At 49.9% G+C, this 13,575-nt stretch overlaps 1 protein-coding gene across 1 annotated transcript; it reads right to left on the minus strand.

Moving 5' to 3' along the window:
• Positions 1-3,481: 3,481 nt before the first annotated feature.
• Positions 3,482-13,340, minus strand: PDLIM2 (PDZ and LIM domain 2 (mystique)). Its single transcript, XM_009585127.1, has 4 exons — positions 12,956-13,340; positions 8,970-9,124; positions 5,711-5,828; positions 3,482-4,031 (listed from the first exon to the last, which is right to left on the minus strand). Exons 1-4 carry the CDS (start codon positions 13,315-13,317, stop codon positions 3,845-3,847), a joined length of 822 nt encoding a protein of 273 aa, XP_009583422.1. The 5' UTR covers positions 13,318-13,340; the 3' UTR covers positions 3,482-3,844.
• Between the last annotated feature and the right edge of the window lie 235 nt (positions 13,341-13,575).

The raw sequence follows: 13,575 nt of genomic DNA on the forward strand, positions 1-13,575 counted from the left end.
AGTTGGGGAGGGCTAGGGAGAGGCTGCTGCTGTTTTTTCTAGGTGATGACAAGAAAATGTGTGGTAAACTTATCTCACATGTTAGAATCTATTTAATGGCATTTCACCAGCACTCGAATGCACTCTGCAGGTACCATCATTTGGGTATTTTTACATACCTGCCTAGCAAAGATGACGTTTGAGCTGCCAAGACCCCACCTTGATAACAGACTGAGCTCACAGGGTTGCCATTAGCAAATGAAACTTAAATGTGCAAGTTGGAGCAACTGGCCATGCTGCTTGGTGCTGTTTTGCTGGGGGGAGGGTGGTGGTGATGGTGTGGGGATGAGGAGGAAACAATGAGAGGTCTGTCTTGATGATGATGTTAGGTTTTTTTGGGGTTTTTTTTTTGACCCTTTTCTATCTGCTTTATCTCCTGGGGGCAGCTCTGTTGAGTCACTGCCAGCAGCGGGGTCTTTTTAACTGTGTAAACAGTGGTTTGTGTTCTCAGCTCAGAAGGGAGACGTGCTACTCTGTCCCACGCAAGCCCTCTTCTCCAGCCTGCCGGGGCCCACGTCTTACGCTGTGCTCGCAGCTTTTCCATGCCACCGCTGAGCGTGGCACCCCTTGCCATGTGGAGGGGGCTCCCGCGAGCCAACAGGCAGCTGCAGCCCACAACCACCCTCTGCTACACAAGGAGAAACGGGAGATGTGGCAGTGGTGGGGAGAGGCCACAGCCAGAAACCCAAGTAATCTGTGTTAAAAATGACAGAATGGGCTCTGTGCTCTGTGCTCTGCTGCACACCTACGTGAGACAATCCCTCTTTGCCAGGAGGTTAGCTCACTTACAAACCGCCTGACACTCTTCAGATAGGAACATTTTACATATTATCTTACATTATTGTTAACTTCTGGAGCAGGCGGCTCAGTGTGGTTGCAGGCATGACCCGATTTAACCTATTTTGTTATTGTTGACAAACTCCAGTTGCCAACTGTTAAACTCCAGAGGAATTTGGAAAGTCAGACTACAGTGAACACTGCAGTTGCCAAGTATTTTGTTCTGCATCATAAAAAAAAAAGAATATATTCGTTTTTTCAGCGAGCAACAGCAGAGAGTGATGGAGCTACAGCAGAGAGCAATCGAAGTCCTCCCCGGGTAATGAATGTAAATTGCCTCGGCTAGCCTGTTCCCATAGTAATAAATTGGATCAATACTGGTATCTGCATTAGAAACCTACACCTCCAAGGGCCTTTTGTAGTTCCCGACTCCTGCGTCAAGCCCCGCGCAATCAGTGTTTTCCCAGCAGCGCTGCCAGCCTTCACTGCAGGGGCTCGCCCGGGGCGATAAAGCACACAGCCCTGGACAAAGCAGGTCTGTCTGCAGTGCGGGGCTGGGGTGGGAAGGGCAGGGGAAATGCCAGGCATGGTTCAGGCTTTTCTGTCCTGACCTCCTGACGCAAGAGAAAGCTCGTGAGGTTATCTGGAACGAGCCACATCTTGCTGACAGACGCTTGTACAGTACGAAAACATTTGGTGACTTTGCACGCGCTGGAGGGCTCAGCCCACACGCTGGCGTTGGGGTGCAGCACACCAGATGGCCCCAGCGGCCAGCATTTTCTTCCTGCAAGGCAAGCAGCCAGCCACGGGTGGTGGGCAGCCAGGAGCCCCCAGCCTGCCAAGAAAGTGGGGAGCAAGGAGTGTGCAGTGCTGGGAGCAGCCAGGGTCCCACGCCACAGCAGGGCCTGAGCACTGATCTGAGATGCAGCCAGAGCAATCTGTTCCTACAGGTTTACACCTTCAGCTCTACAGGTCTGTGCTCCGCCACTACGCTGGCTTTGTGTCCAGTCCAGCCTGCCTGCACCTGCCAGTGCGGCAGCATGGAGAGCCTTTCCCTGGCGAAATGCACTGTGGAGGGGAGAGAATTAACCCCCATTAGCAGCAGTAAGGGGAGATGTCACCCCAGCAGGCCAAAAAAATCCCACTCTCACCTTGAAAAATGAAGCTGCTTGTGTTAGTATCTGGAGTTTGTGCAGGTGTGGGTGCAGGCATGTGCCGGCAGTACGGAGAAGCCAGGCTTTTCCCAGGGATGAGCCAGATGAGGCGTTTGCTGGTTGAGCTATGCTATCCTCGCCTGCTTGCCACTCCCATAGAAGGAGCCTGAGGGGATGAGCTAAATTTAGCTGGGTTGGTGAATTAGTACTCTCCCCAACTTGCCAAAAAGCTGTACAGTTGATCTGGACAACGGGAGGCTTATAATCTTAGTGACAGGTCAGCTTTACCTCAGATGAGGATTGGGTTTTAGGTTGTGGTTTGGGGTTTTTGGTTTTTTTGTTTTGGTTTTTTTTTTTTTTTTTTGCAAGGCAGCTGTGCTGTGGTGTGATTCATCCTGAATGAGAGGAAATACAGGGTGCAGCAGTAAAGCATTGCTGAAGATGTCCAGGACTTTCCAGGACAGGTACAGGACCCCATCTGTAGCTGTTGCAGATGCACCACTAACCCCAGGGGTGGAGGTGGACCCATGCCTGCCAGAGAGGGCCTGTACGCAGCTACAAATCCTTCTGTTTTCAACCTCTGGCAATTTGTTTTAAAGCAAAGATGACACTACATCTTAGAAAACATTTATTTTTACACCAAAAGAACAGCCAGCATCTCATTCAGAGAGGTGCAAGCAGAGCAACAACTTCACCGCAGACCACCTCTTTGCTACTCATGGGTGAGGCACTGCTGCTCGGGCACCATCAGCCCCTCATCCAGTGCACATGGGGCATGTGCCCCCTCCCGACATCACCCCCAAAGGCACCTTCCAGCAGCCATGCAGCCCTGGCGGCACAGGGAGCAGGGTGATGCCCCTGGCAGCCACACGGGGCCTTGCACAGGGGACTGTCCCAAATATCTGCAGGCAGAAACAACCATGTCCAAGGGGTCTGCCCCGGGTTGGACGAGGGGGTGTGTGGTGGCGAGGCCCACCCTGCCTGCACCCAGCCGAGCGGTGCAGGGGGGAAGCTGGCACGTAATGGACTGGGACGGACAGAACAGGCCCAGGGACTACAGCCACTCAAACCTTCCCATCTTTGCTCCAGCACTCCCTGGTTTTCAGCAAGCATCAAGTGGACATTTTTTCATAGAGGTCAGTTTGTGACCGTGGGGAACGGAGGGGCACCTGGGTGATGTGGTAACGGGAAGCACTGAAGTGCCCGGTCCTGTCGTCACGAAGCAGTGCTGGACGCAGAGGAAGCAGCTCTCGGCTGCCTTGCACCGGGGACAGGCCACCAGTGCCAGCTATGGTCTGTGGCTTGGCTGTGCCCACCTGGCCCTTGCTGGGTGCCAGCAGGCAGCTGCTAGCAGCAGCTGGGCAGCATGCGAGACCAGTTTGACTCAATTTTGTAATTCCCTCCCACTGTTCTCCAGGGTAAACACAGCCATGCACTGCACACCTCTTCTGCTGCCCTGGGAACCCTGGTCCAGTGCAGAGGGACACCAGGAGAAAGCAGACACATCTGCCTTGTGGATTCACCCCGTTTATTGAATGCAAACAGAAGGCAAATAACTGGGACACAGAAGAGTTGTAATCTGACTTTGGCCTCTGATTTTCCTGTGCAATTGACAGCACAAAGGAGGAAAGAAAAAATAATTTTGTGTAGTAAAAAAAACCCAAACAGTGAAAGAGGAGACGAAAAGAATGTTGAACAATTAGTGACATCTCATGTGAACAGATGGAGGATTAATAATGGCAAGGAAATTCAAAGCCATGCCTAGCATTCCGTATTGCAAACAAGATTGGGGGGGCAGGGGGCCAGGGACGATGCTTCCCAAGGAAAAGCAGCAGAGGAGAAACCATCCACACTGGCTTTGTGAGCAGCACAGTTTACTTTGGGAAAACGGTGACCACCTCATAGCCCTCCGGGGGAACCACCCGCTCCCGGGCATGCTTCTCGCAGTAGATTTGGTCTTCCACGAAGAAGTGTCCTTTCTGCTTCAGGTTGGTGCCACAGTCGCTGCACACATAGCACTCGGGGTGACGCTGCTTGTCCCGGATCTTCACAAACACCCCTCTGGGGAAGGAACCAGCACCTCTCAGTGCCAGACACCCACCACTGCCTCCCTCCTTCCCAGCCACCTCCCACCCAGCCCAGACCCACACCAGCACTGAAGGTGGATAATTTTCTCCTGCTCCCAACAAGTCAAAGTATAGGCCCTACCTCTGGTCAGGCAGATGTTAACAGCACTTTTAGAGCCCAAAGTGCCAGCGTGGGAGCCCTCCTCTGGAAAGTGTTTCCTGGCCTGCCTAAGTTTCACAGGGACAGGTCTATCACCTGTGGTGGCAAGACTCACTGTGATGGCATCTTTAGCTGGCGGCTGGAGACAGCGCAAGAGCCTTCAAATGCCCAGGACCAAATGACAGGCATCAGCTTGACCATCTGGGGGAGCAAAATCCAGGTCCAAACCAACTGGACTGCATAACAAATCCAGAAATGACTGTCACCACTAACCGAAGGGGATGAAGGCTGCACAGCCAGCCACTGCCCTTTTGCTAGTGATGGACACACCAGGTATGTATGGGAGAAGCACAGAGGCCAGATCCTGGCTCTGATCTCAGACTGCTGCTCTGGAGCTGCAGTGAACGCATCCAGCCAAATGTGGGCCAGCTCTTACTGGAAAACTTCACAACTTAATCCACCAATGATGAGAAAAACTACATAGCAACTCGTTAACTACCACCAGCAACAACACAACAATTTGCCAGGAGTATTATTTTGTTCCAGCAGCCATCTATATTTTCCATAATTCATTAGTTTTTAGTGCTATTCATAGCCTTGTGCCTTCTCTCCAGCTCTACCCAGCTGGTAGAATAATTGTAGGGTTTGTCTCTGATTCATATTTTACAGGGTACGGATTGCCTCTGTAATGACTCTGCCGGTCCTTGGCGCTCCAGGCATGCCAGGACCATGCAATCACAGCATAGTGGGTCTCAGCAACAATCTGATAGCTTGTGGTGGGCGGCATGGGAGAAATCTGAATTATTCCATGTTGATGCAAGTAGGCTACCAGCTCTTGACTGCTGGAGTCAACTGTTAAGCTAAAGGGGGTGGTAGGGAAGAATTTGTGGTTGAGAACCTGAACAGTGAATCAAAGACATGGGTTGGGTCCCTCGTGCTGTCACACGGTACAGCAGCTCTGTATCGAACCCATGCCCCTGCTGTGCTGGAAGTCGGACATCCCCACATAAAGACAACAAAAATTATGTCTGCGTAGACACAGCGGAGGTGTGTGGTCTTACAGCAGAGTGGGGAGCAGAATGCAGCTCTCCCAGCCCACATTGCCTGTGACCAGCAGGGCAAGTCCCCACTCCATGGCTGGGAGTGCCAAGGCATGAAAAATCATTAAATACACAGGCCCTGAATGGAAAGCTCATTTAGTTGCTGGGTGCTATAAGCAGATTTCAGGTAGGAAGCAAAACACTGCAGCAACAACTGTCTCCAGGTTTGTCTCACAGGGACTTGCTCTGGTTTCTATTGATATGGATCTGTAGAGGGAAACCCAACTCCTGCCTCACTGCAGGGAACTGTAAAGTTAGAGTTATCAAAGCTGGTGAGAATAAACATGCCTTGAGCCGGCTCCTGGATGCACTGGATGTGGGTAGGTGAAGTGTTTCGGGTGCAGCGCCTCAGCCCCTCGCACAGGCATGGGATGCTCGGCCACAGCCTGCAACCCCAGGGACAGGCTTACTTACACGATGCCAGATCCACACTTCTCGCACATGGGCAGCTTCTGGGCATTCCCAATCGATGAGGCCACCTTTGTGGTGGGGGCTTTGACGCTCCTAAATCCAGATGGTTTGGTAGGGTCTCCTGGGGGTGGAAGGAGAGTGCTTGAGAGCATGCGAGATGTGTGGCTCTAGGCTCTTCCTCCCAGGCAGATGCTCTGCTAGGGAGGGGTGATGTTCTTTAACCCCAGCTCTGAGGCAGGGATTCATGCATGGAAAGGGGACAGGGATTTAGGGGGGTGTGGGGAGGCGGGAGAGAAGGGACACAGGTGAACCTGGCCCTTGAAACCCGAGGGCCTGAGATTGTGGGCAGTCAGATGAGATGATACTGTCTCTTCTCATCTTAAAAGCCTATCAGACTTTAGCTGATGTGTCTCGCATGCACAGATGCACAAAGCAAAGCAAAGCCTCAGCCCCAACCTTGGCAGCACCAGAGTCTGCCTGTTGTGTCCTGATCACACACAAAGGGTCAAACTGATTGCCACATTTGGGCTCAGAAAGAGGAGGTGGGTGTCCTAGCAGACTAGGGAGGACTGTCAAAGTCCTTTTCCAGTCTGCTGTCTGGAGTACAGTGGGGCTGGCTCCCCCAAGACTCCTGGAAGAGCTGGTTAAGAAACTCCTTGTCGTGGCAGGGCCCTGGGACACTGGGGATAACCTTGTGCCCTCCTGCTGCTGCGTAGCTTGCTCCAGGGAAGGTATCTCCCTAGTGCAACCTCTCTGGGGCAGGGATGTCCTGCAGGTCCTTCACAGGAGACATCTGCTGACCTGGATGCCTACAACAGCAGTGGATCCTAGATGGAGGATACAAGGCAAGCCTTTAAATATCTGCAGTGAAAAAGGAGCCTCTTACAAAATGACACCATTGATGTGACTAGTCTTATCTATATGATTTTTGCAAGAGGTTCAACACCAGGCAACAAGGGAAGGAGGACTGCAGAGACTCCCACGATGTTTCAACAGAAACAGAGGGAGTTGATGGGCAGACCCGTGCCACCTCAGACTGGGAGGGATGCTGATAAAACTCTTCTGACTAGTGTCAAGCCAAGAGCATGCTGCACTGGTTGTTCCTGGTGTAAGGGAAGGACAAACTCTCCAAAGGCACATCCTGATGACCAGCAAGGTCAGGCACATGTCGCAGTCTGGGGCAGCACCACTGAGAGAAGAGCTGAGGGGAAAAGCTGGGGAACTGCCCGCTGCACCTCCCTGTCACCCAGCCGAGCGCAGAGAGTGGCCTGAGTGTCACCGCTCACCCGTGGGGCGGGTGACACTGCGCTGCTCTGCCTCTGGAGCAGCCTTCAGCTCAGAGGTTTGCATCCGGCTCCATGCAGAGATGCTGGTCCAGAGGTGCAAGTTCCCTAATGGGGGCAACAGCCCATGCACCCTCCAAACACAGCAGGAAGCACCTGGCCTCCAACAGAATTATTGCAAGTGACACCTGCTGGGGAGGAAGAAGCAGCAACCACATTTTCAAGCTCTTCCCTACCACCTCTGCTCATTCTCTCTGCCTCAAACAGCACTTTGCTCGCATCAACAACATTGACAGCATGTTTTTAAATCTCTCTAAAGGAATCAGCTTAATCAAATACCCATGGAAACATAACCTGTTCCGTCCTGCAAAACACCCTCCACCTAAAAGCTCAGGGTCAGGTCTAAACACAGACCAGCTGTGGGGCTTCCACACACCAGCACCCACACACAGTCCCCATGTCCGGGGCCAGGCTCTCAGCTGGTGTAGGTCAGCACAGCCGACAGTGATGCCCCGAGGGACTTGTCCCAGCTGAGGACATAGGTCCCTCTGCTGCTCACAAGCCATTGCTTGAAGACAGGTTGGGAGAAGCAGCCAACAAACATGCTATTTATCTGCTGTTTATCACCACGGACATGATCTGACTCAGCAGTAGCAGTGTTTCAGCCTGGCCGAGCGGTGCGGCAGGCAGGGGCATTGTCTCCTCAGGAACAGACAAACAGACATTCCTTTGGGGCTGCGTAACCTCCCGGCCCTGCTCTGCATGGGTGATTATCAGCTCACGGTGGAGCAATGCCAAAGCCTATCCTGGCCTGTGATTGGGCAGGCAAACCTTGTGCCAGAGAATCCCAATAATGCTGCAACTCTTCAAAGAAAGATAAAATAGAGAGGGCTTTTGCTTCTTATCTTCTTCAGCACTACTAAACACGGGGGAGGACCTCGGATGTGTGAGAAGTCCCCACTACTCCAGTTCCTTCCATGCAGGAGCTGAACCCTGAAGGGCAAGTTGCAAACACTCAATATTTAAAAGATGCTTTCAGGTCGATATTTTAACAGCATATCCAACATCCTGATTTCTTTCTTCCTATTGTTTCCTTATTTCCTTCATTTTGCTCTTTCCTTACAGATCTCTCAGACCTATCGGCACTTGGCAGATCTGTTTCCCTTTGTGGCAAATATCTCAGCACCAGGCTTTTGTTGGATGAAATTGAATGTTCCACTGCCAAGCTAATAACACAAAAGACAAAGTCTCAACTGGCCTAAGGAAAAAAAAGTCATTCTTGGAATTCTTGTCCTATTTATTTGTTTATTTTATTTTATTCAAGGGGAGAAAAGAGTACGATTTGGCCTCCACATAAGTTAATTGGCTTTTTTATCTTAAAGTCTATAGCCCTGACCTACACAAGTCCAGATGCCAGATCAAGAATGCCAAGCAGAGCAAAGGTTCAGAGATTAAAAGCTATGAACTGCTCACTGTAACCCAGCTTCCATGTTTTTACATTCAGCTGCAGAAATGGATCCTTTTTCTTGTGTAGAGGGATGGAGATCAGAAGCTTTACGACTCACTGAAGAGCCCTATCTTGTGGTATCATTCAAAGTCTTGAATCTAAGATGGTCTTTAATCAGTGAATATTATCTTAAAAGGGCAAAACTTTAGAAAGTAAAGAAGAGCTTTTGCAACTTTTAAAATTCCTTCTTGATAACTAAATATTGTAGGGGTTTATTTCTTGAGCACTCACTCAATGAGTAAGCAACGATATGGGCCCATAGACACTCAAACTAATCAAAAAGAAGAAATTTAGGAGTAAAGTTAGTGAAAGGGTCTGTTTCTGTGGAAACCATCTACACACGCTATCTTGAACAATCACCAGCTAAGGAAGGAAAATAAAGTTTTAGATGTTACTCTTAAACACTGTACACAGCCCAAGGAATCGCAAAAAGGAAGAGCACACTCAGATTAGGTGTGGAGTGAGTGCTTACCTTTCTCTTCTGACTCCAAAATCTCTTGCAACACGAGGAAGGAAGCAGATTGTCTGGGTGGCTCATTTGACTCTTGATTCTCCTGGAGCATCTTGTAAACCTCAGATTCTCTGTCTATGACAATGCCGCCTGGGGCCTGGTTATGCTGATCTAAACTGAGGAAAGGACAGAAAACACACTTGTGAAACGGCTGAAAACTAAAGCCTCTAGCAAAATTTTCACAATGCATCATATGACTGAAGAATGAATGTGCAAAACAAACGCACAACAGGACGCCATAAAACACGGAGGTGCTGGATGTGCTCGCACAAGACAGCTGCAGCCCGGGTAGGATCGGCACACGCTAGGCTATCCGCGTACGCCACTCTCAATGGGTTCTCACCGACCGCCTCTGGCCAGTCCCCAAGTGTTTTCCCTGCTTCGCAATTACTATATACTCCAGAAACTAAAACTTTCTGCCCAGGAAATCACTGCTTTGTTAATAGGAAAATAAAGAACTCATGCTGGGATGGGAATCCCACATGGTAGCTGTGCCATCTATGAATGTTCCTTGCATGCATAAACTACCCTAGACTGCTACCTTACACCGCTGTGAATCTCAAATTAAGTAAAGTTTATTCCATTAAAAAGAAATCTTTGCAATTACACTATGAATTGGTCCTAAAGGCCACCTTCACAAAGTAACAGCTGTAGGATCTAACTAAAAGATCCTCTGATTGGCAATAATTTAATTTGGTTTTTAAGTGAGTGTTATTATTTCCATTTTATAGGTGGAGACTCTGAGCCACAGCCCATTTACAGCATTTAACTAAGGTTAATGAGCAGGTCAAGGGCAGAGGAGATCTCTGCCTGCTAAGACTAAGCCCTCCTTTCAGCTGCCTCCTGAGGTGCTGCTGCCGCCACTCATGTCACGAAGGACTTGCACCCTCAGCCTAGAGCCCGAGGTGCTTCAGGGGCAGCTTTTCACAGTGCAGGGTGGCTGAAAGGGTGGGCATTGTGCCACCGGAAGGGTCTTTAGGGGAAAAAAAAGAGGCTGGAGGCAATACTTAGGGTGTTCTCCACATCCAGTGGGCACAGGATAAACTACAGGCTTAAAACTGCAGGAGGATACTCAGAATATCCCTTGGGAAAAGATTTGTTTGGTGTCCAACAGACACCAAAATACCAGAGGAGATGGTTGTGGACAGGTGAGCAATCTCCATACTAAAGGATTTAAAAGAGTCTGGACAAATATCTGCTGGGAATGATTTAAAGCAATGGTTTAAATTGACCAAATGCTAGGGTAGGGGATGGACTAAATGACACGGGAGGTTCCTGCCTGCCTTGTATTCTGTGGCTGGAATAAAACATCTCCGGAAAAATGACACAACTGACAAGTCTCTTCTGACAGCTCAATTACACAATGCAGCCTTATAAATGTAAATGGTCTATTAGGTTTTACCATCCCTGCACCCTGTGATTGCCTGAAAAGTACATAAAGATCCTGAAGTTCAGACTAAATTGCAGAGGGAAATCTCTTTCTTGAAGAGGCAACTGCATACTTCCCATGCCAACGTGCAATTGAGTCATCTGGGAGTTACTCTACATAATAAACTCTTCAAGCATCAGAGGTAAAACCATCGCACGTGTTATAAAATGCTACTTCCATAAAAAGAATTTCATAAAATGTTTCCATCTTTAGTAATTTTCAGTGGAGCAGGAAGCACATTAGACTTGCAAGCAGTTGAATCCTTGAAGCCTGAGTCTTATTTACTGAAGCCTCTCATCCAAAATAAAATAATGACGTGCCTTCTATTACACAGAAAATGTCCTAGGTTACCCCAAATGAATCCATGCTCCACATTACATTCATCTTACGTAAACTCATATACTCCCACCACTCTATCCACCCATAAAAACATTAGGCAAGAAACCTGTCATTGCATACTAAGAATGTTTTACTAACGCATTCAAAAAGCAAAGACTAAATCATCTTAAAGAGCACTAGAGTCAAACAAAGCCATCACATTTCAACCATGCATTGTGACAGTGTGCAAAACTTACACATCAGCTCTCCCAGGTATGCACCCTATAGATATACTTGCATATACAAGACTTCCGAAAGACTATAAAAACCCAAATCCTAGCATTTGTACTAGCAGAGTGAAATACCTCAACTTGTCAGGGCAGAAGGCTATGCTGCTTAAAGAAAAAAAAAAACCACCAAAAAGCACATGCATCTTTTGAATGGGCAAGGCCACAGCCACAGGAATTGTGCCTGCAGGATAATGAGTCTCCATATGTTGGCTGATTTATGGCACCTCCTGTTACATGGGTACTTTATCTGCAGCAATCACCAGCAACTGGTGTCGTTTTCCACGTGCAGGAGTTCCCTGATGCCGAAACTTTGTAGAGTCAACTCCAACCTTTACTGGATTTCAGACTTACACAACCATTACTGAATTTCACTACTTGCAATGCTGACTAAATAAGACTGGATCATTGAGCTTTGAAAATTGGCAAGAAGATGGTAATAAAAACCATAAAGACACAGCCTTACACAGTGTCTTCAGAAAAGCACAGCTTATTCTTTACTAATGTCATTTTACTCTTTTATGCTAGCACATTTTGTAAAGTCTACAAGGATCTCAAAGCTGGGCTACAGGAAGGCCCAGTACTTGGAGCACTCACTTTTGCAATGAAACAACTGCTGATGCCTGGGGCTCCTTTGTGAGTGTTATCAACTGTCCGGACCAGCACAGCCAGCCAGCGGAGTGTGACCACTGCTGGCATGCACGGTATGGACTACAAGCCAGAGCACTGACTTACAGCAAGTAACTGGACCGAGTAACAAGGCAGGAGTAAATCCACAGCCTCCCATTATCTCTTGGCTGCTGGCACACGGCAAAGCTTGGCTGTGTGGGTCCATGGGACGCCAGCTTTTCTGCTTTGAAGCACATGGTGCTCAGCCCAGGAGGGGATTGTGAGCGGCTGAGGAGCTATGAGATCTGGCTGTGCCCTTTCGCTCTGTCCCACGGAGGCCACGGGACTGACCACCTCCCTGGACCTCAAGTCACACAGCTGCAAGCTGCTTGGTCACATAGCGGGGTAACTCTGCTGAAGATTCACATCTTCTGAAACAATTCAGCCTTGATTGGAGCCCTCCTGTGAGAAGGCTAAACATGCTTTCTGCTTCAGCCATCTCGATACTGAAGTCCTCCCTGTAAAACCCTGTGGGCTGTCTTTTAGAGGCACAGGTCAGCTGGTTCCCAACTGCCACAAAGCAAACACCAAAGAGCATCCAGGCCTTGTGACGCTGAGGCTCTCCACAGGTCCTGCAGACCTCAGAGCATGTCGAGCATCCTTTGCTCCTTCAGGCAAAGAGGCAGCCCAAAGAGCAGCAACCTCTGCAGGCAAGTGAGCAGGGGTGGGAACATGGACTGGGTCCTCCATGTGCCTGCTGCCTGCCCAGGCTGCTCCAAACTCGTGAGTGTTATCAGCCAAAGATGGAGACCCACGGGGACCCGCTTCAGCCTGAAATGAAACTCGCCCAGCGCACGCTCATGGCCCAGCCCGCAGCCAGCGAAACAAAAGCACAAGGACACGTGTGGTAGCACCTTCCAGTCGCAAACAACAACAGTCATTTCAGTGCAGGAGAAACGCCAGCTTGCAGGATAAAGCACTCTCCTGCCCCCAGCAAATCCATCTCCTCCAGGAAAGCCACCAGCTGCTGTCAAGGCCCTGCTGCGCGGGTGCGCCGGGGGCAATGGGCACACTGACAGGCTGAAATGATGTTTTGGTGCTTCCCGTGGCGTTGGACACAGACACAATGCAGAGAAAGCTCCTGTGAAGACTCATGCACTAATGTCGGAAAGGTGAAATGTAAATGCTCTTTCCTTGTGACCGGCCAATGCCGTGAGCCACAGACACGGACGAGGCACTCATGGACACCGAGATGCGGATGAATGGATGCGCCGAGCTGGCTGCAGAGGCAGTGTGCAGGTTACCTGGGGAAGTCGGGGCTAACGGAAGAGATCTGCCCCTGCAGGGAATCCATGATGTTGCTCTGCGAATAGAGCTGCAGGGGAGAATTGAACTGCACATGCAGCACTTTGAGTCCTGGCACCTCCACTTCCACGGGGCTGTTGGGGCAGACCTGGGCTGCGCACTTCAGCTGCTTGGGCCCCACTCGGACTTGGCTGGGGACGGAGGAGGTGCTGTGCCTCCGCTGCGGCAGCTCGGAGGTCTGCGCCTGCAGAGGGTTATAGATGGAGGCGAAGGGAGCCTGCATCGCCCTCATCGGCGATGGGCGGCTATGGGCCCACGTGTTCACACGGGCAGTTTGAGTTTTGGTTGTTTGGGGGTTCATTTGGATTTTACATTGTGGAATTGAGGGAAGAGAAGAAGAGGAAGAAAGGAAAGAAGGAAGAAATTAATGAAGGGCTAAACCAAACACTCCAAGCGATACAAGCAGTTGCAGAATACTATCTGTTCCTTGTGCCAGAGGGACACACCACTGAACACGACTTTACATTAAAGGCTTCTGACTAATGCTGTGGCTCTGGTCTCGCACACCAGGTGTGTCCACACAAAATGCAGTCGCTCTACTGATGAGCAAATGCAGGGG

Source organism: Fulmarus glacialis, unplaced genomic scaffold (assembly GCF_000690835.1).
Source record: "Fulmarus glacialis isolate BGI_N327 unplaced genomic scaffold, ASM69083v1 scaffold22109, whole genome shotgun sequence".
In the NCBI taxonomy this organism is placed as follows: domain Eukaryota; kingdom Metazoa; phylum Chordata; class Aves; order Procellariiformes; family Procellariidae; genus Fulmarus; species Fulmarus glacialis.